General features: G+C 38.4%; 2 protein-coding genes across 2 annotated transcripts; one reads left to right on the forward strand and one right to left on the reverse strand.

Moving 5' to 3' along the window:
• Positions 1-372: 372 nt before the first annotated feature.
• aanat1 (aralkylamine N-acetyltransferase 1) lies at positions 373-3,462 on the forward strand. The gene is made up of 3 exons (XM_088419241.1): positions 373-752; positions 1,387-1,541; positions 2,576-3,462. The coding sequence occupies exons 1-3, from the start codon at positions 605-607 to the stop codon at positions 2,879-2,881; spliced, it is 609 nt and encodes a 202-aa protein (XP_088275367.1). The 5' UTR covers positions 373-604; the 3' UTR covers positions 2,882-3,462.
• A 193-nt stretch (positions 3,463-3,655) lies between these two features.
• Positions 3,656-25,636, reverse strand: LOC148421183 (inactive rhomboid protein 2-like). The gene is made up of 18 exons (XM_088419240.1): positions 25,478-25,636; positions 16,457-16,603; positions 14,354-14,505; positions 14,044-14,227; positions 13,657-13,857; positions 12,884-13,012; positions 12,398-12,507; positions 11,720-11,938; positions 11,472-11,583; positions 11,263-11,337; positions 11,017-11,178; positions 10,202-10,287; positions 10,013-10,076; positions 9,824-9,918; positions 9,628-9,703; positions 9,416-9,516; positions 8,689-8,842; positions 3,656-5,278 (listed from the first exon to the last, which is right to left on the reverse strand). The coding sequence occupies exons 2-18, from the start codon at positions 16,589-16,591 to the stop codon at positions 4,847-4,849; spliced, it is 2,487 nt and encodes an 828-aa protein (XP_088275366.1). The 5' UTR covers positions 16,592-16,603; positions 25,478-25,636; the 3' UTR covers positions 3,656-4,846.
• Between the last annotated feature and the right edge of the window lie 252 nt (positions 25,637-25,888).

Raw genomic sequence — 25,888 nt, forward strand, 5'->3', positions numbered from 1 at the left:
ATGAACAAAACAAATCAAAATGACAGTCTCTCTCCTTGTGCTCATAAATGCAGTAATCCTAACAGTCGTGCTGAATTGTCTTACTATAGGTCAAACGGGCAAATCAGCATAGGGACTAAAACACTAAAAGGATAGACTAAATGCTCCAAAGGCTTTCCATAAAAGTCCCTTCACATGTTGCTGCTGACATGAGGTGCCAAATCCAAATGTGATGCAGTGCTCATGTCGGTGGTATGACGAGGAAAACGTATATCCTCGTCATACCACCGACTGATCCTGCATAAGTAACAACACACAAAAATGAAAACACCCCTCCTGACCCTGTCTCAATATGATCATTGTTCAGCTTCAGCTCACTCACGTGTTGAAAATTGGTTTCCTTATCCAGCTGGCAAGTTGAGGATTACCACGTGGTATAAGGTGCGCTGCGCGGAGGCTTTAAAAGCTCCTGGTGCGCAAGACTGGATCTCAGTCTTTACGCACGATTCCTGCTGGACCATCGGCGGAGGAAGCAGAAGAAGAAAAGGCCAAGGAAAACAGACTTGGTGTGCCATTCCATTCCACTCTTTAATTGTAGAACTCGTGTGAAAGTGCTTTTGAAAACATGTCGGCTGTGAGCTCCATGTCGTTCCCCAAACCGCTCCATATGCGTTCACCGGTGTCGCAGGGACGTCGACACACGCTGCCAGCCAGCGAGTTCCGCTCTCTCAGTCCGGAGGATGCCATCAGCGTGTTTGAGATCGAGAGAGAAGGTAAACGAGTAACGACTTATCTTGGTTTGATTGACCTGCTTCATATTCTAATTGGCCCTGTTACAAGAATACGTTGAAATGTTCAAAACCTGCACAATGGCTATTAAACGTCAAAATATTAACAAAATAAAGCTGGATATATCAAGATTGTTATATTTTGATTGAGAAATGGTTGAATATAAAGTCAACAAAATATCGCTCCTCTATTTGTTCACAAAATATCACACTTTTTTGGATGACTATTATTATTGTAATTTTTTTGTGAATTTAAATGGATAACTAATTGGTCTTTCAGGTTGCATGTTTCCCTCCCTCAATCATTTAAAAAAATGCTTTTTTGGTACAGATAATTTCAAAATTTTTTACTTGTTCTGCGATCAGGCCTTGATTTCAGATGACCTGCAACCCTAATTGGACGTGTAATATAGAAAAGGAATGAATTGATGTTTAAATGCTGGTTATAGGCTACTTAGGCTACACTGTGTTGACCTGAACTGGGTCAATGTTTTGACAGCTTCACAAGCTGGTGGGGCTGCGTTCTTCATTTCATTTTTGTTGACTTAAGGTTGCAGGGAGAATTTTGAACACTCCTATGCGCAATACTTAAATTTTTCACTTATCCACATGCATATAGCATTCATCTCCGTGTCTGGTGAATGTCCTCTCCTGCTGGATGAGGTGCGTCACTTCCTCACGCTGTGTCCAGAGCTGTCACTGGGTTGGTTCGAGGAGGGACGTCTGGTCGCTTTCATCATCGGCTCTCTGTGGGACCGAGAAAGACTTAACATGGTACGACACCTGCTCAATATATGTTTTTTTTTTACAGTTCTTGTCATGTAGTTCATGGACATCTTAATACATTAAAAAAAGAATAGTTATGATCTATACAAAAAAAAAAACAATGAAACAGAAGGGTGACACAACTGGAACCTGTAATAGTATATATGATCGTGTATTATTTAGAGTTTGTTGTTCCATGTGTTGCAGCCATAAGTTTGATGCGTCATCCGACTTTGGTTATTGTACATTTGGCCATTGTCACTTTTAACCAAGGTATATGTTCATAGTTTGAAATTTGTCTCCTATTTACATTGAAGATGGTCGCAAAGGGCATCAAAACTATGAATGAACATGGGAAGTTATGGACAGTACTTAACAAAAATAGGTGAAATTTTGCTTTGCACATGTTTGGCATTTTCTCGATGAGCTTGAAGAGGGAGTCACCTGAAGTGATTTTCACAGGGTTAATTAGTGGAATTTCTTGCTTCATCATTGGGGTTGTTCAGAAGTCAGGTTAATGCACAGGCACAAGCTCCACTGGACAATTGCTAAAATTCATGAATCAAGAATCAGCTGACTACAAAAAAAGAATGACGATCATTACTTGAAGAAATTGGATTGGAAGGCGTGTCCAAACCTTTGGTCTGTATAGTACATTTGGTTTAAATTAAGTGCTTTTTTTATCATTTGGACATGGCCATTTTAGTAGTATTTCATATGCTGAAAAAGTGTGGGTATCCCTGCAATATATTCTCAGTAAGTGTGTCAGAAAAATTCCACGACAGATGTCACGATATGTACTTTTTTTTTTCTTTTTAACCTAAACTATAAACGGAGTTTACCCTATCAGTGTTGGCACATCTACAAAGCCATCCTTGTTTGTTTCGTTCAGTACGTGAGAAGAGGCGAGATTTGTGGCACAGCAACTCTTGGCTGCTCACAACGCCCTAACCATTCGACCAGTCCAGAGAATGTGTCTGACACGTAAATACATTAATCGGTAATGAACACAGATTCCCAACTGACCTGTGGTTGTTTTCCAGGATGCGCTGACCCTCCACAAGCCTCACGGCATGACGGTCCACATCCACGTGCTGGCTGTCCACCGCACGTTCCGCCAGCAGGGTAAAGGTTCCATCCTGATGTGGCGCTACCTGCAGTACCTCCGCTGTTTGCCATACGTTCGGCGGGCTGTGCTCATGTGCGAGGACTTCCTGGTTCCCTTCTATCAGAAATCCGGCTTCAAGGTGCAGGGTCCCAGTGAGATCACAGTGGGGCCGCTTACCTTCATTGAAATGTTCTACCCAGTGCGGGGGCATGCCTTCATGCGTCGTAATAGTGGCTATTGAGACTTGGGACTTGACTTGTTTTTCTCAGGATGCCAGTGGCAGGCCTCTGGTTGGAAAAGAAACTTTGAGGGGGCATCAGGCTAAGTGATTGTCTCTGATAAAACAAGAAGACACTTTTACTTTGAAGAGGACTCAAGATGTCTCCCATTAAGCTCGTTAAAATTACAAAAGAACGTTTAAAAAAAAAAACGTCTGAAAGAATGCACTCTCTGGAAAACGTACTGTAACTGTTTTATATTTTTAAAGGTTATATATTGTGTTTTAATAAATGCTGGACATTTACTATCACTCATAGGTACAATGGACAGATGGTCCAATACTTCTGTTGATATAGTTCATTTGAGATGTTAAGGCAATAAGTCTATAGTTGCTGGGAAACTCACTCGAAAGATTACACTCAAAATATCTACATTTCTAAATGTAACCTCAATATATCCTTATGAGCCCTTCTAACATTTTTGCCTTCTCCATTAAAGATAGTCATCATCTGTGCCTCCTGAAGTCTTGAATCAAGACAAATGTGGTTGAAATACTATTGTGATGCTTTGTTCTTAAGATAATAAAGGATATATTTTCAAGCTTGTCAGTGTTAGTGTCATTTAAAAACTTTCCTTTCAAAGAATTACAGTACATATACAGTATTTGAATAATGAATTGTCCTGAGAATTTGTCAGTTCAATATAGCTTCATACAGAAAGCAATAAAGTATGTGTCTCCTTCAATTACAAAAGTGCAATATCAAATTAAAAAACAGGTACATTAAGACACACAATATTAATAAAATGTCATTTATTTTAACATGATTGCTTTACCATACATTTATTTTCAAATTAACATAAAAAAAAGTAGCGCTTTAGTGGCAAAAATCAATATTTGCGTTGCCCTTTTTGTTTCTCGCTAGGAAAGAAATCATTTGGTCCCAGTGCAAACATTTGTTTAGCTGCTGTGAAGTCATGATTGATTTTCGGGCTTTCAATTAAAACATTCACATGCGTTCAAGTCAAGTTAAAAAAAAAAGGCACAGTGCAGAGGATTCCATAAAAGAGGTGAATGTGTGTTAACCAAATTGGTGCACAAAGGGCAGTGTTGGGACTTAAAACAGAGGGCATTTGGAAACAGAGCCCTAGAAAACAGGTTAAAATGTGTTCAGTTTAAAAAAAAAAAGTACAATAAATATGTGTACTGTATCTGTGTCTTGTTTTGCGTGATGTCAACTGACCTGCAAGTCAACTGATAAATCTCATAACTCACTTAGCTCACTAATCCCTCAGCAGGAGTGCTCACAGCACAGCTTCAAAGACGCCTGTCACAGTCGTGCACACAAACATTCAGCGGCTTTCTCGAGATTTAGAGATATCGCCGAATACAGTCATCGTATTCAGGTAGCTTTGGTATGAAGATATATGACACTGATTGATCACTGATCCTAACCTTATGTAACAAACTGCAGACGTGTATAATGCAGCAGTGAAGCAGTTTCACACATCTACATCACTTAGCCACGCTTACATTTGCACTATTTACGTCTGTTGACCCGAACAATGTAATAGTTCAAACGGGGACCTCTCTGAATATCATGAATATCATTCAAACTCATAGTTGATAGTGTTTGACGTAATGTAACCCTTTTTAGGCGAGGCATCCAGTTCAGCTAACGTGATATTGGTGGTGCCCGATTCCCCTGGACCAGCCTTTTCGTTTATGCCCTTTAAAATGCCAAACAAAACCTGTGAAGCTTCTTTGGTTACATGCAGCTTTTTGCATTTTTTTTCCATCATCAGGTCTAAAAATTCCATTAGCCCAGCAGCAAGTACACTGAGAAGAAGCCAAACTCGTATGCAAGTGTGTGACTGCAGAGTCTTTTTAAAACAACTACAACAAAGGTCACAATTGCCAAATATTTAAAGGACACTTGGAGCACCTGGATTATCACTGGTAAAATTGTTGACAGAGGCCATCAATAAGCTAGTGGACCACATGGTTAATGTCATGATCAATGTCATACTTTTCACAGAACTTGTTTGTGAAAGGCAAGCATGTGAGATGCTCCAGCCAGTGCCAGTTAATGGGGTAAATATAAAACCAAACAATGAGTGAAGAGAACAGGCCGACGTAGGCCAACAGCGAAACGACAATGAGGACGCGTTTGCGGTACTTGTCAAAAGTTCCAAATGTGACATAGGGCAAAAATGCAAAAGAAAGCAGCATGCCGCTGAGGAAGCCAAAAATGTGGGCGATGTTGTCAATCCAGGGCAAAAGGCCGCACAAAAAGAGGAAAAAAACTATGCCTACGAGTTTTAAAAACGCTTTCCATGGTTTCTCCAACATCTGCCAACCTTGAAAGAGCTCAACAAAGAGGCATGCCAGGAGGCCGAATTGAGATCCTGCTGGACCCACCTGCAAAGACACAGACATTATTCACCCCGGTCTTGTTCACATCACAAGAGAACACCATGATGCGCACACTGGATTTAGCTTTGATGTTTTTGCGTAGACTTTAAATGTTTTCCTCCATGCTTTTGCATGTTCTCAAAGTACATAAGTACAAAGTATATTGATAACCTCCCCAAGCTAGAAAAACTTTGTACTCCTCCATCTTTCATTTGAGAATAATTTTATAAGAGTAATAATTTTATACCCTATCATGACATTCTCCTGTTTCCAATGAATCTGTTTTCCAGATGAAAACAAATATATTAGAAAAAAATCTCCTTATAACAAATAATACTAAATATAATACTACTATATATTCATAGTACTTAAATTTTTTTTGCATAAGACAAAAATCTGCATCAGCCTGAATAAGATTTCATATCAATCGGGTTTTTGCCTCATCCTGTTTGTTACCCTGATAAAATCTCATCACAGTCAGGTTACCAAAATTGTTTCTTGCTTATATAGAAACACTCCGTTTTGTTGAATCAGTATTCAGTGTGTGTTATCATAATTACTTTGAGAATACATTTAATGCATTTGCCAATTCTATTCTAAATGTGCATTCCTGTATTACTCAACAGGAATTTCAGCATAATGTCATAAAAATAAAGTTTCCCGAGATGTTCCAATACACCTTTTGAGTAGTCTAATATTTGTATAATCAGATTTATTTTTGAGAAGTACAAGAAGTGAATGGCACCAATTCAATGGCATGGTCAACATGTTGTTATAATTCGTCAACAGGTTCAGAACAGTATGTCCACATTCATTCATCTTGACTCAAGGCGCCTGTCATTAGGGGACTCTAATCCTGAGGGTAATATGATCTAATAAAAAAATACTAGTCATGGGATTAGATACTGATTAATAACTGATTGCTTATAACATTATTTACATATATAGTTGTTGTTTTTTTTAAAGCAGAAATGCAGCATTGAGTTTCTTTATGACTTGACTGTTTATGTATTGTACACGGTTCGATCTACACCCAGACTATCTGTGGGTTTGGTCTTGTGGTGGGGAGAACGCTGTCGCAAAGGTGAGAGGATTAGTGTAGATGACGTCAGGGCTGATTTTGGAATCTTGCCTGGTTGTAAAACCACAGATGGCTAATCTGTGAAGACATTGAAGTTCTACAAACAGACACAAGAACGATGCACAGCATGTCACCCACACGGTCCAGACGGAAAGGCTGACACGTTCCAAACGGACCACACAGTCACATGTCATTGGCTAAACTCAAACTTCAAAGAGATGTTAAAATGAGGGAACAATATATCATTATAATTTATTTTGATTAAAAAAAAAACTATATAAAAATCACATGGTGGGGTTTAAGTATGGCTTCACACTCTTGCTTTCTCTACACGAGATGCATGTAATCTTGCCAAAAATGTACAATAATACTGGTATCAAAAAAGTTCTTATCCAAGAAATTTGTGATGGACCCACAGGGTCTTCTTAACCACACAGTTAAGTGATAATCCACTTAAATCACTTCCTTAAGTGGCTTTACAAGCATGTGCTATTCTTCCTGTGAGTATTCCTGGTGTGAGCTGGTTATTTTGTAGGAGAGTTGGGACAGTGGGATTTCTGAACGTCGAAGCGTGTCACAGCACGCTGATGGTAAAAAAAACAAACAAAATTCAAAACTTGTCGATGTCAGGTGTTGGACAAAAATATTGTACTTAACAGGTGACCCATGCTTGGTTTGATTCTATTTATTTCCCATGTAAAATGTCCAAAATGGGTGCCCCCCGCCTACTGCCCGTAGACAGCTGGGATAGGCACCAGCACGCAAGTGACCCTATTGAAAATAAGTGGCTATAGAAATTGAATGAATGGTTGGCGTTTCCAACATGGGACGTTAACCAGGTTGAAGTTACATGCTTCACTTTTTACAAGAATTTCTACTAAAGATACTTAGGAAAAAAGGTTTAACACTGGTTCAGTAAAGATATATTGAAATATCTGATTCATCTGTGAACTGTGCAAGCATTTCTCTTCTACTACTTTCTTTTAAACCATTTCCATATGTGCAAGGATTATCGTTTAGTGTACGAGAAGGTGCAAGGACAAGAAATAGCACCAGAACCACTTTGGGTACACAACAATTGTCTCGTGTGGAACAGTGAATAATACCAATTAGCAATGGCCTTTGTTTGGCCACACAATGGTATTAGACTAATCCCAAAAAGTGAGAAAGTGGCCTATTTCTCTCTTTCTTTCTTTCTTTCTTTCCCTCCCTATGTTCACACAAGAGAAAACAGAAAACATTAGCACATTCAACTAATTGATTAAACGTGTATATGGTACATTTTGCTAAAAATTTACCAGTTTTGCTGGTCATGTGCCAGACATAATTGATATACTTGACCTCATGTGTCAGATATATTTGATATACTTGAACTACAGTATGTCAGTTACCAAAAAGGTATCGCTCATTTTATTGCAAAGTGGTATGGTAGGACATAGAACCGGATTTTATAGTGTGAATTATTACGAGCTAAAAACTCATGTGAGCACCAGGTATAATATGTTTTGTAATATAATTTATAATATACTGTATCCCTCTAGAAACTTACTTGAATAAATGGAAGGTTAAATCTGCCTTGATAATCCTCACAACGGGAAACCTCCAGTAAGTAAACTAAGCTGCGCTAAACCAGTGACTGGGAACACCAGGAAAAACACCAGACAACAACAGCGTATATTAGGCAATGGTTCCACCAGTCAGTGCCGGAACATCCAAAACACTATTATGTAGCAAATCAACATATGAGTGCTATTCAGCCTCATTTGGCAATTTAATTGTATTTTTTTTATATTAGAAAGGAAACAGAATTATTGGCAACGGTCAACCACTGCAATCCTATACAATATGCACTTTACCATAATTGGTTAATATTTGAAAAAATAACCTCTGACTAGAGCTGTGCAGTTTTACGTTGTAATAACAACCTTTGCCACAAGATGCTTAATAGTACAGTGGACCCCCAGGTTACGGTGTCTCAGGCTTGTGTTTTTTTCACGTTACAAAGTGGAATACTAAGTTCCACTGTACTAGAACTTCTAACCCTAAGTCTTGCGTCAGCAAAGAACAGAGAGTGGGTCCTAGAGAAAAGCTGAGCAAGGATAGTTTAGAGTGCCCTTCCCTGCACAACGCAAACATACAGAGCACACAACTGAAACATGTATAGGGGATAAATATAAGAATATTTAGATGTTGATTACATAATTAGAATTCTTTCATTTGGCCGTAATGTTTAAAAAAAAACATGTGTATTGCTGAAGCATTCAAAGAGTACCACAAATCAGTCATGCCAAGTAAAGTTTTTTATGTATTTGTTGGTACAGAGAGAAAAACCCACCTCAGCTCTGTAGGGCAGGAAGAGGGCAGAGGCAAGGTTTCCCGTTATACCACTACAAATGTAAATGATGGAGATGCGCACCCAACCAGCCAGCTTCTCCAGGTCTCTCAATATGGTCATTTGAAACACGACTGACACAACGCAGTGTAGTAACCTAAACAGAGACAAATATCAAGCTGAGGATTGCATATTTACAAAAGGTGTGTATACATTTTTTTCGTCTTAAATCATTTTAGACACTACATATACAGTACACCTTTTTTTTTAAATTAAGCTCTATGTGTCTTAAAAGTAAAGCTCGGGGATTCCTCATGTGCTTACTACTTTTTCACATCATTTTGACTTTCTATCAGCTAAAAACACAAACATTAAAATTTGTTACATAGTCAACCTCATTAGTTACAACATCAGCAGTTACATAAAGTAATCTGAACCCCCAAAAAAGGAATTTAGAGCAAATAAGTTTGAGTACCCCTGGTTTAAGGCATTGTCAGGCCTTTAAAAGTATTTCTCAAGGTTATAGTTCTGTAAGATGCTGACTTGTGTGACTAAAAATGTTTGGCACCCTGTTCAAGAAAAATGAGTTTACTGTATGCAGCAACTAGGTAGTTCTAAAACATTTTGTGAATTATGTAATTAAATGGCAACATTTAGGCCAGCAAATTTATATTATTAAGACATAAAATGCTGGTTTAAGACTATATACTTTCCATAAAGAAGTGCATACCCAGCATGGAGGAAAAGGGACAACCAGAAACGGTAGAACTGGTCAGGTACATCAGGGTTCAGAAAGGGAAGCAAGCCACAAACATCATCCAAACAATGGACCTGCAGAAAGTTGGTGCATAAAAACAAACAAAACAAAACAAAAAAAAAACTGTGAAGACTCTTATGTTGATGTAAACCGCGCTCGCTCGCTCGCTCACTCACTCACACTACCTGAGAGCACAGTGTGGCATCCTCATGGAAGTAACCATGCATGAAAGAGCAATACTCCCGGGTTGTAATCTCACACCTAAAGGAGGCGTAAATAATCACAGTTTAACATGCTCATACTGAACATCTCCCATCCCAATGAAACCAGCAGACACTTACTGTATGTCAGTCAAAAGATAGATTTCTCAACATCTCTCACCTGCCCTTAGTGCCTATGCAACAAGGCCGCCCCTTGATGTTACAGTCCATGTGTCTGTAGCCGGTATGGTTCCACTTTTTGGGATATGTACACACCTGGAGATTCACAAAAACATGCATGGCCCCAAAAGAGATTTAAAGTGTGTATGCTTTTCAATTGAAAAAAAATTTCTCCATAAGAGTTCCTCACCGGCCACTGAGTGATGTCATCTGGCCATGTGTGAGGCTCTGCAGATGCAGGCTCTTCACATATTCTTCACAACATGCCACACATTGAGGCAGAGGAACGATTTGAAAAGAAACGGTCCAAAATTACAAGCCCATTTTTTATGATGCTTATTATGATATACTTTTAACATGATGTGGTGTATGCGCTCACCTGGGATCCTGGTGACAGACTGAGCCAGAGGACCTGCTGATGTCCACTAGCTCATTGTCCCATTTGATAAAGGTAGCCAATGTTTCCTGTAGAGACAGTTTGTTTTAGGAGACAACATACATCACAAGAGATTCTTATGCAGAGCACAGAATTCAAGAAATGTTTCACAAAAAAAGTATCAGCTGATTTAGCTACATACTTTGGTAAGAGTTGCTGTGAATATTTAGTATTATACTGTAAATGGATTACAGTCCTTACAGATTAAACATGCACGTGCTAGAATGAGTTCAACTCGTGCAAGACTGTTTCATGCCAATGAAGTTTTTTTAAACCAGTGGTGTCCAAACTATGGCCCGGGGGCTATATGCGGCCTTCCGTCCACTTTTATGCATCTCACGGTAGATCCTAAAAAGGAAATTTGCAACTAATAAGTTTGTTTACGTGTTTAGCACAAATATGCAACAAAACTACTAACAACATTTCTCTTCTTGGCACAGTAGTGACTAAAGATAATTATTTTTTAACAAGCAAAATGGTTTCCTTCACTTTGGCTTTGTGTCAAAGTGCAAAATGTGAAAATATCAGAGGAATGATTCCAAAGCAACTGCTTAAAAAATGGTCTCTGACATTTTCTTGTGAGTCACTGGGTCTCTGGCAAAAAAACAAAACAAAACAATAAAATAACGTTTGAAAAAAAAAATCATTCAAATTGGCCCTTGCCTCCTTCAATTGTTGTAAATATAGCCTTCAGCGGAAAAAGTCTGGACACTTCTGTTTTAAACTCATGTGTGTGAATGTGCTGAATAACAACCTACAGAGCAGTCTGAGTTGAGAGTCTGTACACATCCAGAGTTGTCATTCTGAACACAACATCCAGACTCCTTCTCCAGATCTTTGGCTTTCTGGATCAGATGGACTATTTGTCTGTCCTGACGGATACATGGAGAGAACTTGGCTCCCAAATGAATCAGGTCGTCCTGAGAAAAGAATAAATAACTTCCTTGTTTTGAGTGGGTCTTAATTTGGGGAAAGTAATAAATGGCACATAATCTGACACTTACCGATCTTGGACCAATCCAAAAGTTCTGCTGTTGGATGTATTTGACACTCTCATAGATGCCTTTGTTTTTCAGAACCTATAGAGGGCGACAGAGGGCTGCACACTTCACAGTATCTTTAAACTGTCACATATTGAGGGAATTGCCTCAATTAAATAAACAAACACGATCCTCTATCAGTCGTGAAAACAAATGTTTAAGTATTCACTTACTAAGTCTGTTTTAGAATGTTGTGCAAACCCCACAGGGGCAAAACCATAAGTACAGCAGGACAATAACGTGATTACGACATGGACAAAGGTGATCCAGTAGGTAAAGTAAGGCCTGAAATCACAAATGACAACGTCATCAGGTAAACATGTCATACTAAAATGTGTTGGCCAACCCACCATTACTTTGACTTATCAAGTGGGGGCTCTACAAAACAATTATACAAAGTAAGCAAGCATTGCTTCCTAACCTATGGCTGTGGAAGTCATCCAACTGCTTCTGGATGGTACTGCTAAGGCTGCGTCGGTAGTGTCGGTTCAGCCACTTGCCCACGACGCCCATTCCGTAGTGACGCTTTTTGTTGTCAAAGGCAAAGTGCTTTACTTGGGAAGCGATGCGACGACCTCGGCGAGGATGACTTTTCTCTTGCACTCCCGCTGGTGTGCGTGGGGTTCGAGATATGTCCTTACTGGGGGCAGGGGAAAGAAGAATGTCATATTTTGTAAATGCAATATCAAGCAAAAAAAATCTCCTGGGACTGCATAAAAAATATTATTGAAAGGCATTTGGGGGAGGGTGGGGGGTGAATTTTGACACTTTAATGGTGACACTTGTGTTGACATCATCTCAGTTCATTCTTATTTCAACTCTTGAAATTTTTCAAATAGTGCTGTACATGTTATAGGTCATTTTAATAGTGGAAAAATCTGAGAAATAATATTTTGGGGTCATGTCTTATACAACAAAAACCTTACATTACAACAGGAGTGGGAAGATTTTTTATCTAATTACAAAGACTTAATTCATACCCATGTTTCATAGGTTGGGGATCATTATTTTTTATTTAAAAAAAAATATATATTTTTTTTTAATTAAAAACGCAATAATTTTTATCCACATATCAAAAGATTACTTTGGTTTTACTCACAGGATTGAAAATTTCTGGTCTGGTTGGTCACTTGGGGCAAAAGCAGCAGACAATGGTGGTGACTCAAATACGTCATCAGTCATAGAGTACAATTCATCGTGGACATCAACCTACAAAAAAAAGTGGCAATGGAGGTGACAAATAAAATCCTGAATGAATAGAAAATAAACCATTCATACTTTTAATTAGCATTTTAGTCAAATGCTAGTCCCAAATGATACAAGTAGTTTTCATAAAATCACTTCTAAATCTTCTATAGCACAAAGTACAAACAAGCGAAAACTTAAGTAATAAATTGTTGTATACAGTTTAGTCAGCAGGAGGAGGTATTGGCTACATGAAGAAAGCGCTGCAAAGCGAGAAGCTGGTCTTTCTATCAAAATGCTTTACCATTCAGACAAGAGGAATGTTAAGTATGGGGGACAGGTTTGCAGCAAAAACAAAAACGTGCAATTGACTGAGTATTTCCCCAGTGTTGTGGCTGACCTTGCTGAAAAAAAGTGATTCAGACATGTCTGCAGAGTCAACAGTGTCATCTTCCAGCCAGCTGGGCCTGACAAAGCTCCTCCTGGGAAAGCTGCGACCTGCTAGGGAACCCGCTAAGCCACTTCGGCCCTGGTGTTGGTGAGAGGCACAAATGTAGATAAGCATCATTAAAATCATGATCATTATAATCAAGGCACTTACTAAAGTGATACTTTCTAGAATAATGGCATACTTGAGGTATTTACTGACTTGGGAAAACGCATAAGGCATTAGTTGTATTAGACACCACATTTTATTAAAGTTAAGGCTGCCTCATTTTACTTCTGTACACCTCCCTGACTGATTTAAGTGTTTCATTTCTTAAGTGCCCTGGCCGCCAAAGTGGGCGTTTTCTGACTTTTTTCTTGCCCGAAAGGGTGATTTACACAAAGGGATGTCATTCATATGTGTTAACAGTTGGCTTGTGAAGCCCTTTGAGATTAATTTATGATTGACCCCTTGCCACATTATCCTCTTGAGTATATGATGTTTTAACAACTTCTAAGCACAAAATATGGAGTGTGTTTTCGTTTGGATTGTCAAAACTCATTAGATTTTATACAACGATAACAGTAATTGTAAGAGTATCTCAAAATATAATAATTGTAATTATTTCTAAGCAATCAAGTGTCCTGTATGTGCCACATCAAATAGCAGTCAAATCTGTGACTACTAATACAGTTGTAACATATGTGTAGACACATTGAAGTAAGTTTTTCTGGTGTAGTACGCACCTTTAGCAGGTTATTTGCAGCACGGATGCTCATGCGGGCAACCGACTCTCTCTTACGTTTGGGGAAGCGACTGTACCCAGAGCGCTGGCTGGTAAAGGAGCTGAGCGAGGTGAACCCAGGGGTAATGGGAATCTTGGGGGAGCGAGTGTCTAGATCCTCTGGGTAGCGGAAGGCTCGTCCTCGCGCCAGGGGGTCCACAATCTAACAAATAGGAGAAAGAAATGAAAGATAGCTATTGTTGTTAACGGCTTCTTGAGGAAGGTGATGAAGAGAAAGCAAAACAGCATTAGGATATCAACTCTGACATTCCTTGTTTGCCACAGTAACTTGTTTTCCTGATCAGTAAAAATGACCATGATACTGTATGTCTTCTTGACAACAGGCTACCTTAGGCATTTTGGTTGGAGCGGGTGAATCGAGACTCAGCTCCATGCTTGTGGCCGTGTCCGGCTCTCTGAATTGTGGTTTCAGCTTGCCATAGCGTTGGCTGCAGTGACGCAGACTCTTCCTCTGCCAAACCTGCTGCTTGGTCTCACAGTCTTCTCCAACCCCAAACCACTGGGCAGTATTTCTGCAGGTACAGAAAAAAAAATGATGGACAAAGTTTTACCTGATACAGTAAGACTCATCAGTGCGGTCGGCGGTTGAAATAGGAAATTTTTGCGCAGTGGGGGAGAAAGAAACAAAAGCATCATACTTGCGAATACTTTGTGAGAGTGAAGTTTGTCTTCCAAACTTTTCCCTTCTCTCTGAGGCTGACATGCCTTCATCTTCAGCTACGACAGCACTCTCGGACACAGAACTGGTTGCTTGGCCGCTCATGTTTTTCTTCAAAGATGGTCGAAGAGGCTAACCAGACGAGAAATAAAGTCAAAATATTTCATGTACATGCTTGAGTAAAACAGATGGGAAAAGAACGTTTCAAGGAGCTGTGCTGAGAATGAACTGAGTGAGAAAAATACTTTTGATAAGTGGTTTATTTACAAAAGTAGTTTAGAAAAAAAAAAAAAACGGTTCCAGAGTGTTCCTCATGTAACACGTAAGCACTTAACGATATGATGAAACTAACTATGCTTAAATCTACTTGCTTCATGAAAGTCAGTTCTGTCTGAGCAGAAAACGTGACTTTGCTCTGAGATTAATACTTTTGTACTTTTGCGAATTTCAAATCCAGTTTTTGTGAAAAACAGAACATTTACACCTGGAACAAGTCCAAAGTTGAGACAAAGCAATGCAATAAAGTGAGGAGAAGTGAGTTTCTAACATTAACATTAAGTGACTCATTTAGATGGTGAGTGTAATGGACCTTTCTGACTACAAAAATAAATGGGGATGGAAGTGAGCTAAAAAGCAGCTATTTGTCTTGAGTACATGTATTATTCTCTACAAAATATTTATTAAAACTATCTAAAATGGCGGTACAATATATATCTCACATTTTAAAATATTTCCCTGTTCTTTTATTGTAGGGACTGAAAGCACATAGTTGTTTCGTTGATTCTTGGTGGGTGACAAAAATATGCATGGTTTCTACAGTAACTGATCTTCAGGAGCCCTTAATGGGGGCAACGTGCTGTAAAACAGTTTATCTTCAACTCAGTGGTACTGAAATGCTATGTTTGTATTCCAAGCAAGAGGCCTGCTGGGGGGGAACGGTTTGGCTTCCTGCCTACAAACGTAAAGGACAGCTGCCCAGCACACCCTTGCCCTGGCAAACAGCAAGATTAACATACAGTACTTGAATTTATAGTACCCTTTTAAAAATACACCATAGTTCTCATGCTTGTTTGTTTGTTGTTTTTTTTTCTTTTTTTTTTATCTTGAATTATCTCAATCGACTGAATTTTGGCACAGCGCTTTTTTCTGCTATTTGGCTTATTGGTCATATACCTAGAGAATGTCTACATCAGGTTCAGGAACATTGCTAAGAAACTGCTATAACACAAAATACCTCAATGAAATGTTCTTTTTTTGAAGATGTGATTTTTCATGTGTGCAACACAAAATACCTCAATGAAATGTTCTTTTCTTGAAGATGTGATTTTTCCTGTGTGATGAGGTATAAGGTTACAGTGGTGACAGGAACCATTATTGATCTAATGCCTGACTAAATGCGTATCTTCTGCCGTTTGTTCAGTGAAATGTAAATAAGAGATTACATATTATGCACAAAGTCCATTAATGACCACAAAGCACAGTCTAACTGTGTGTGTGTGTGTGTGTGTGTGTGTGTGTGTGTGTAGTTTTCTTCATTTTGCTATTTTTGCTTGAATAAAGCAACTAAGCAATCACAACAATTTCCATAATCGATCACATTTTTAACAACTATTTCCTGAACAATGTTTAATTGAGTAACCTCTTCCATAATTCAATTAATATTTCTTTTCAGACTGTTGTAATAGTTTTCTATCATCCTTTGACAGGATTATTTTTCTGTAAAATGCAACTGTTGAACAAAAAAGCTACCAAATATGACTACAAAGTGTACTTTTTTTTTCCAATGAGAATTTGAGCCAACTTTTAAAGTAAAACTACATCAACATCCATCTCTGTCAGTCTTCATGGCAGTGACTCTCCACTCAACTTGGTTGCAAAGTTAGCAGAGTTCAGCTGCCACAGGAAACACTTCATAAAATGTAAATGAATCTCCAAAGTTTTATTTATATAGAGAATATTTAACATTAACACAATTTATTATGTAACACTAATGGGGGAAAAAATCACTTACCCTTCAAAAATGCAATTATGCAGAAAGAACAAGCAGTGAAGAGTGTTTTTGAGGTGGAAATGGTCAGCCTACCTGTTTAGTGGGATCATGGACGATATCTTCAGGTTTAGGTATTGCTATGACAAGACTGGGGGGCTTCTTGTTCTTCAGTCGGCTATCAGACTGCTTCCCATCAAGAGGTGGCTCTTTCCCCTCCTGTAATGGCATTCTGGCAAGGTTCTGCAAAAGGGAAAAATAATGTCAAAACGCTAATATGGTCAAGCCTTGGTTATAAAAATGATGACTGATTACTAAGCCTGCAAACTCCTGTGGGCCATTAAATTAACAACTGATCTTAATAAAATTGAGTTTTCACACAGAAGTCCTAAAAGAAATGGAAAATAAATACTGTTGCTGCCATGGTTAAGAAGTCCATGTGACAAACATTTTTTGAGACTTGCATTCAAGGACCTCAGATGATGATGAAAAACCAAGGCACTATAATGCTCCATATTATTTCATTTCCATTAGAATCTAATTCAGACAGCTTTCTTCCTCTCCGCGTCTCTCTCGCTCTGTCATCCAAAACCTCAATGATGGCTCCCAACAGAAATTATTCCATTATACCGTAAGCAGACGTGCAAAGAAACAGTAACTGGCTCTCCTACAGGTTGATTTTCTCAAAACTGCCAAAATTAAGTTTGAGGCAGCCTCTAAGATACCTCCTAAAAAAGTTTGGCACAAGCTGCATTATCATGGTTTAAGCAGCAATTCATTCGCTTGTATTGGTGTTAATACTTGGTTTCTATTTTAAGAACGGAATTTAATTAAATATTTAATTGAAAATATTGTAACCCTGCTGCCACAGACTATGTTCTACTCCATCCGTCACTGGCTTATTGGGTTACCTTTCACCAGGGACTGGAAATAACTACATATGTGTATGATTGATCTTATTGATTTGATTTGCCTGTGGAACAAATGAACAAGAGCTCAGTCAAGAAACAATTACATGTCTCTTTGTTTGTATCCAATCAGCTAGTAAAATAAATGCTGATACTGATAACTGATAGAGCAGAGGTCTCCAACCGCCGGTCCACGGCCCGGTACCGGTCAAGTGACAGCAGATGAGATCAATTTTTGGCTTCGCCTGCTTCTAAAATTACTGGGGCCAGACCGGTATGGATTGTTTGACGCAAATACCAATTTGTGGGAGAAAAGAAAAATGTTAATTGCTGATTAATTGACCGATCAATTAATTTAACATTAATAATGAATGAAAGAGTGTGTTTCCGCCCAACACATTTCAATAGGAGTCAATTACAGGTGGAGTTTTCTCGCAAATAGCAGTTGTCAACAGTAAGTTCTATTAAAACAAAACATTCACAGAATGCATTTAGTGGCAAAATTAACCTAGGTGAGGACACAGGTTTGAACGACGCGACAAACGCTGCATGCACACAGATAGTGCGCTTAATGTGGGAGCGACACCGACAATGATATTGAGGCAGGCTTTTTAATGAGAGAAAGGTTGAGTACCAAACACTACGTCCTGGTACTCATGTAAGTAACTTGCGGAAAAAATTATGTGCACTGTCCCTGTGTTTCAGTTTTTGACCAAGCATTTCTCATTTTCGTTTTGGAAAAAACACTTTTATTGTTGCATCCCTAACAGTCGTCAAAAAGCCATTTGGCCGCCGATTTATGGCTAATGTTTGATGAGCCAAACGGGCCCTGCATGTCTTTGATAGCACAGTTCTGGAAGACAACTGATTCAAATGATCAGACTCATTATCAGGCTTCTGCTGAGCTTGATGATGAGCTCATCATTTGAATCAGGTGCGTTGGGCGATGGAAACTTCAAAACCTAGAGAGTAGCACCCCTTGGGAACAAAGTTTGGATGAAACAATTCATACGCCATTTTGTCCTCTCAAGGGTAGGAGGAGACAATTTCCTTTTACAGTCTTGCCAAACTGTATTCACCCAAATCAAGGTCAAGAGGGGAACAAGCAGGTTGCGTATTTCAGTATGTTCAAAACATTTCAAAGGAAGACATCAAGGACTTAGTAACCAGAGTAACTATTGAAGTCACCTTCATGTGTTCCATGCTCATCCATTATGTCATTACGGTGAGGACAGCTTTGACATTGTTGAGCCCTGATCCGTAAAAGCCATGCAGGTCTTATGGTGTGTGTGTCAGGAATGGAAGCATAAGGGAAACTTGATATCAGCTCAATCAATGAACTAGTTTTCTTTTCGAGGGGCAAACATTTCACAGTCTGCACACACCCAAAACCCATGTTCATTTTTAATGACAATTGTGGTTATGTTTCAAATGTATCCACATCAAGTGTACAAACATTTCAAGCTTGATCTAAAATCTTAATTCATCTCCCTTGAGAAGAGCAGATGGAGGAACATATACATCCACCCACCCACTTAGATAATGAAATAGCTTTACTAATGGACAGAGTGCCCAAGTGGTTGAGCGTAGTAACGAAGACCACAGTCCATATCCTCTCTAAACATAGAGACAGATAAGAGCCAGTTCTTATGAAAAAGAGATCGAGTAAACAAATCATCAAATTCTAATTGGAAAATGCACACACTTTAGGGTGAGCAGAGCATGTCTGACATGTTTGTGGAGTGTGTTGCATCACATGGACTAGATGATGCTCACAAAAAATGAGGGTCGAGTGGAATAAAATGTATTTTTTTCCAAGCCTAATATAACATTAACACCATGTTTTAAATCCTTTAGTGTATTTTGACAACCGTTTTTAAAATCAGATTAGCGACATGTGTTAAGCCACTTAATGGCACTCACTTGGGATTTCCATAGTTCATCTAAATAAAAGTATAAGATTTTTTTTTTTTTTCAATTAATCGTTACATCTACAAGTGTAAGTTAAGACTTCACCAAACCACTAACAGACTGTCCCAATGTTTGAGTCCATCCTTGTTCAAACGCAGGGGCATTAAAATGGCATTTATTCAGTGTCAAGAATTATTCAAGCACTTTAGGTTTTAATGTTCACTTATTTTTTTATTTGGAAATGTGTGCTTTTAATCTGGAAGGCTGCACTTTATTTCCATTTCCGGTTTTTACGTTCCTGAAACTGATTAGCTGTCTCGCGTCGTGTTTTGTGTTCCGTCGCTCCAGATGTCACCCTATAACGCAAACTCCATTGACTGCAATTCAAACGCGTCGCGCACGTAGTCGATCCAAACCAAGAATTATTTATCAAAACACGGAGTCGCAACATAAGGATGAAAGAGCCGCATCCGGCTCCCGGCCTGCCGGTTGCCAACCCCCGCGCTAGGAGCCCCCTTAAATCTTGTTAGAATTTCAAAACAAAGAATGTCTATTGTAAAATATTTGCTTTGTTAATTATTCATTTCTAACACCAATATTGTCAATTTTACTGAAAATGTAAATTTGCTCAAAATATATTGGCTTCCTTGACCACTAATTATTTGGTATCAAACCTGAAAAAAAATAAAATAAATAAAAACATATCAGTTTATCTCTAATAATCATTAAAAATGTAGACATCTTACAAGAACTACAAACAGAATTTGGTGCATGACATTAATGGAGGGTTTGATTCTCTTTCGGATGTGGGCGAGAAGTGAGCCACCCACTAACTGAGATCATAGATTCCAGAGTGTCACATGTCATTGGCAACACCGATTTCTAATCACGTGACCTGGAAAGTTGCCTTTCCAACAAATTCCCACATGCCTTTATTTTTGTCCATACATCTTCACTCACAGCTGTTGCAAATCCACAAAGGCCAAAGTGCACACATAGCAACATGCTTCATGAAGTAACGGCCGACTCCACTTCACTGAAGCACACCTACTGTTTGACTATAAGCAAGGCTGAACAAACTTGCATATTAAAAATCAAGAGATAGAATGTGGCTCTAGCATTATAATAACAACAAAACTGTTAGCATGAAAATAAACCCGGCTGACAGAGCAGGTGTTATATTTACAATTCTATAGTAAGAATATTTTGAGATATTATATGGATAAGAAAAAAAAAAAACAGAAGCAGAAAGTATCACACATGGTTGCTTTGAAGATATCAACATTTTCACCCGGTTTATTTTTGGCGTGTTTCACACTCTGACTCAAGGTTGAGAAACAACACAAGGCGCCTCCACATCTTTGTGCAGTCCTGCTCAGTTCCTGAATTTGATTGAACTACAACTTACACAGTTGCCAAGAATCATGTTGACATGCAGAACAAAATGCATTACAATTCATAGCAGTTTAAAAAGAATCAGACCCAAAGATGATTTTCAGCTAATTTATGTGGGAAGGCCATCTCTTCTATTACTGTCTACTGTTCATTCATCAATACCTATCCTACAAGTGACGCTGCCACACTAGTGTGGTGGAGATAATACCATAATACCTTTATGAAGTTCAAAATCACACAATGGAGCCCCCAGATGGTGTTTCAGGAATCAAATTCAAAACAACATCCTTTGTGCTATGTCCAATTGAATACAGCTTGAAGATCATTTGCAAATCTTATTTTCTGTTTTCACAAACATTTTACACAATGTCCAAACTTTAGTTTAATTGGGGTAGTATACGGTGCATTAAACATTATTTAATTATGTCGCGCATCGTCAAAGTATGATGGTGAACAAAGTGGTTAACTTATCTTTAAACACTCCTGTATATCCAAAGCTTTCCATCATGACATAACAGAAAGCCAACAATTCTTTTTTTTAACAAATAATAATGCGGCGAAAGTTAAATTGTTTTGAAACTGGAATAACTTAAAAGACGTATGCCTGACTATGGAGGTTCCAGAGTAAAATGCTATAACTATGAAGATCAAGCTCACATGCTACAAACCAGCACTCCTGATGTGGGTACACTGTGACTGTGTGATAATCAAGTTCATTGCACAACATCCTTCTTCCTGTAACACTGCCTTAGTTGCAATCTATTCTATACAGTGATCACAAACATGTACCAAAACTAATTGTCTCACGTTATGTTGCGCTAATACGTTCTCCACTAGAAACCAAGCTCTGTCCTTTATTCAACCTCAGCGATTTTTTTTTTTATTCAGCTCAATGAGGAACTCACCCTCGTCATTTCTTCCTCTTCTTATAATATTCATCACCTTCTCTCAGACTTTGTAAAATATGTCATCGTATAAGTGCATTATTAGCACTGTGAAGATATTGACTGTAATTCCAGTCTTGGATGTTTATAATTTGAACCACACTCTCAATATTTACAATAGAAAAACTTCAAATACGATGTTGAGGAAGGAGGGTTAAAGACAAATGCTGTATTTGAAAGAAAAAAAAAAAATGACGAGCTGCAAAATCTATGTAGTCTTTCACTTCCAAGTCACTTGGAATACTGACCTTTATGAACAGGATATGTGTTCTAGGATGATTTTGATTCACATTCATTTAAGCATCACCCATCCTCTCCATTACATTCAGTCACCAATCAAATGAAGCTACTACAGTAGATTGGGGCGGCAGCAATTGAGCTGGACCGCTTCCCTTCACTGCACACTTGGTATGCAGGAATCTGCCAATTCACAAGGAGTGAGTTTGGCCACTGGCTTTGCAATGATTCAAAATATGAGTTGCTGTTGGATGATAAAGCAGTCACATATTCCAGCCCACAAAATGTGTAAAAGCTTTCATACAAAAATAATCTATTTCCAGGTTTAAGACTGGGAAGCCAGCCAATACCTGCCACTAAGCCATTGTGCTTTATAACAGTGCTTCACCTTATTTATTATTTCATATATATCACCCACCAAATGATGAAATTCTGAAGATCGTGGTAGATTTTCAGTGAGCCATGCGCATTACCAGTTCTATTCATTTGAATGGTTCAAAACATGAGAGAAAACAGTAACAGTAAAACATATCAGTAAACAGTAAAAATAACCATAACTGTTTTATTTTAATTTAAGTGAAACATAAACAGTTGTCGTTCATGCAGGACTACAGAAAATGTTTATTGTTGAAAATATGAAATTACAAGTATTAGGACAAGTTAAATACTTTTCAGAATGATTCAATCATCATAAATAAATACTACTTTAATAAGTGATTAGCTTTTGATTAATCTTTTAACCTCTATGTAAGAGTGACTTATTTTTCACATTTAAAACAGAGGTGAAAACAAAATATCCAAGTAGTGTTTAACAATAAATTAATTCATTTCACTAATCAATCTAGAAAATTTAATCCACTCATGGTTTGATAACTGAAAATATTTAAAACTGTTAGTACAACCAAAGCCATTTTAATCACCTCTACTAATGTTTTAACCTTGCAATTGTGAGGTTTTTTTTTTTTTTTAACAAATCTGTTTGAAATATTGTGACAATACAGATAATTGTGGTAATTTTGGTGACTACAACCATAATGTGAAATTTTCCCACCATCTCCTGTTTTAAAAGACATTGCACTACAGCGACTTTATTGAGTGTCTCAATAAAGGGAATACGTAGTGCGCTTGGACAAGACCTTTTAAGAAAGTCACCAGTTAGTGAAACAACAGCCGAGGCACCGATAAATTTCACACTGAGTCTTTTCAAATGTGGCTAAAAACGTCAGCGCTGGTCAGTTAACATCATGCGTACATGGCAGAGCGTGCCGTTATTAGGCCAGAAGGAGCGCAATCAGAATGCATCAAAAACTGTGGGTGTGTGTGAGTTTTGTGGCCTCTCAACAATCAAATCTACCGTATCATTTTCTCACTTCCACACAGACAAATCTCCAGATATAAATGACTCAAAATCTTTGTTTTTTCTTTGGCTGAAATTAGCGCATAACAATGTCAATAACTCAAACAGAAGCCGCTGGTTTAGTTTCGCTACAAAGGAATGGAAAGACTCTAGATTCCATTTTACTATGCCAGAGGCAGTGCAACACATTGAACCATCCCCAAAGGATTTGACAAGCCCGAACCTGCACACAGGCGAGGGAGTTTGTTAAGCAAAGCAGCAGCCTTCTTTCACATCCACAAGCTTCTCAGCATATTGAGGATACAAAACAACACAACTAGAGTATCCTTACTTGGAAACGAGATCTGGGGTCCATTTTTATATTTTAAGGGTTCTTGTGTATATTAGTTGTAGAAACTCACTTTTTTGGGTGCTTGATCACCGTTGTACTCATTTGGAATGCTAGTGAAATGCAACCAGTGAGGTTTCAGACTCAGGAATAGTTTCCACGCCAACAGCAGAAGAGCAACTGAGCTCCTGCCAAGTTCATATTTCATGGCTTCTAAAGCCATTCAATGGTTGTATTCACGCTACATAACTTTAACTGTCTTAATTGGATAATGTTGAAGGTTTCTCATGAATGAGCAGTGATAGAGGGTCAAACTAAATACATTGCAGACAGAAGTCATACAGTGCAATAAATGCGCTCAAACAAACACTACAGCTCGGTGTTGTTGATTAGCAAGCTACCGTATTTTTTGGACTATAAGCCGCGAATTTTTCCTCATGATTTGAGCCCTGCAGTTTATAGTCCAGTGTGGCTTATCCTTGACATAATATGTTTTTTTGCTCAATTTTGTTGCTGCGGCTTATATATCGGTGCGGCTTATAGTGCGGAAAATACGGTAGTTATTTTTACCAATCCCAATTTTACTAAAGTTAAAAATGCTAGATGGAGTAAAATTACATGTTACACTTAAATTAACGAATGAAACAAAATTGAGTGATGGGGTGTGAAAACTAATTTATGAAACAAAACTGAGAGATGGGGTGTGAAGAATATATCAGAGTTCAGTTAGGTCTTTTCTAGCTATAGGTAAGCCTCAAGCTAGTCACATTTTGAATCTTGGAAAAAAAAATTCTCAAGTTGCAAAAAAAACTATGTAATATGCTGAGGTGAGATAAAATTCTAGCTGAGCTATTCCCGTGATGCGATTACAAATTAAATATTACGTCAAGGCAGTTGACACAGATAAGGTGTGAATGTGTTTTGGGCATCACAAATGACACATTTTTATTCTATTCGTTGAGAAAGTTCAGGTCGAGTGTTTTTTCATTAACTGGTTTAGCAGTTCACTTCCTATTGGCTTAAAGTTAACGTTTTACACTTAAACAATTCTGTTACAAGAATAAGAGTACAGTACATAAAGTTAGGACTTTCGTAATCAAATGGGGAAGAAAAGCAGTTTCACAGAGCATATCTTTGTATACAGTACTTGTTGTATAGTGACAATAAAGGCATAGCATTCTATTTTATTTTATTATGTTTGTTGTGAAACATATAGTAGTGGTTTCTTACTGGGTTAGCAGTTCACTTTCTAGTGGCTTAGTTAACTTGATTCTAGGCTTAGACAATTAGGAATAATAGGAGGGAGTATCTGACACAACGTTTGCATTATAGGCGTTTCTAACCTTATTTTGTGACATCCTTTGGCATCCTTTCACTGGAACAGCAGCCCAACATTTTTTAAATATTAAGAATGCATGTCGGTTCTATGTATTGCCTTTTTAAACAAAATCCAAAGTCAAATTACTTCGTTTAATATAATGACACGTTCAAAGTTCAATCAGCAAATACATTCGGACGTGATTTTTCAAATAAATTGGAGATAAAGGACGGTAGGCACAAAGTAATACAAACGGAATGTCAACGGACACTCAAAGTCGTCCACTCGTTCTACGGTCACGTGGCCATGTTTGAACGGTGCCTCCCGCATAGTTTGGCTAACAAATGGGAGAGCTGTCAGTCACACAAACAAAACGTCACAACCAATGACAGCCGTGATAACGCCGTATAGGAGAACAGATCAGAAAACTAAATGTGTTTGGAAGATGGAGAAGACTTTACCAATGGCACATAAATGCAGCTTCTAGGAGATAATTTTCGAATCAGTTATTTGATTCCTTAATGCAATTTACATTTCTTTGAATTTAGTTTACCAAACTATGGTTCAAACTGGCACTATATAATGTCACGACTGACTACTCGGGTTTCCATGAGTATCCCGCTAACATGGCAAATAGTGCTAATGACGCTAACTTTTTCCCACGTTGTTACGTTCCACGTTTATCGTTACGTCAACCACGAAAGCTCAATTCGACTCACCCGCGATAATGAATGGCAGGCCTGTTCTTCATTAGCAGGCGTTATTTATCAGGCAAAACCCGTCGCGGACGGCAAAGCGTCCGCCGCCGGCATGTGGCCACTTCCCTCTTTGTGTCTTCTTCCAACATCCTTGGCTCGACTCGCAGCCGAAGCACACAGGAGCAGGAGGCGGAGTTTCAACTGACCTCATCCCGAGACTAGGCGTGTTGGGGGTACGCCAGCTCCGTCAACACCGCCCCCAACAGAAAGGCCTCCGTTTGGGTAAAAATATCCTGGCAAATATTTTGATAATACTTGTGCTTTTTATTACACGTTTGTATTAACCGTCTCAGAATATAGTGAGCCGAGATTGTTTTATTCATTTTTGTCAGAAATTCCCAACGCTCAATACGCAGCCAACGTCAAATATAG

Source organism: Hippichthys cyanospilos, chromosome 7, assembly GCF_059441005.1.
Source record: "Hippichthys cyanospilos isolate Australia breed blue-spotted pipefish chromosome 7, RoL_Hcya_1.0, whole genome shotgun sequence".
NCBI classification, from domain to species: domain Eukaryota; kingdom Metazoa; phylum Chordata; class Actinopteri; order Syngnathiformes; family Syngnathidae; genus Hippichthys; species Hippichthys cyanospilos.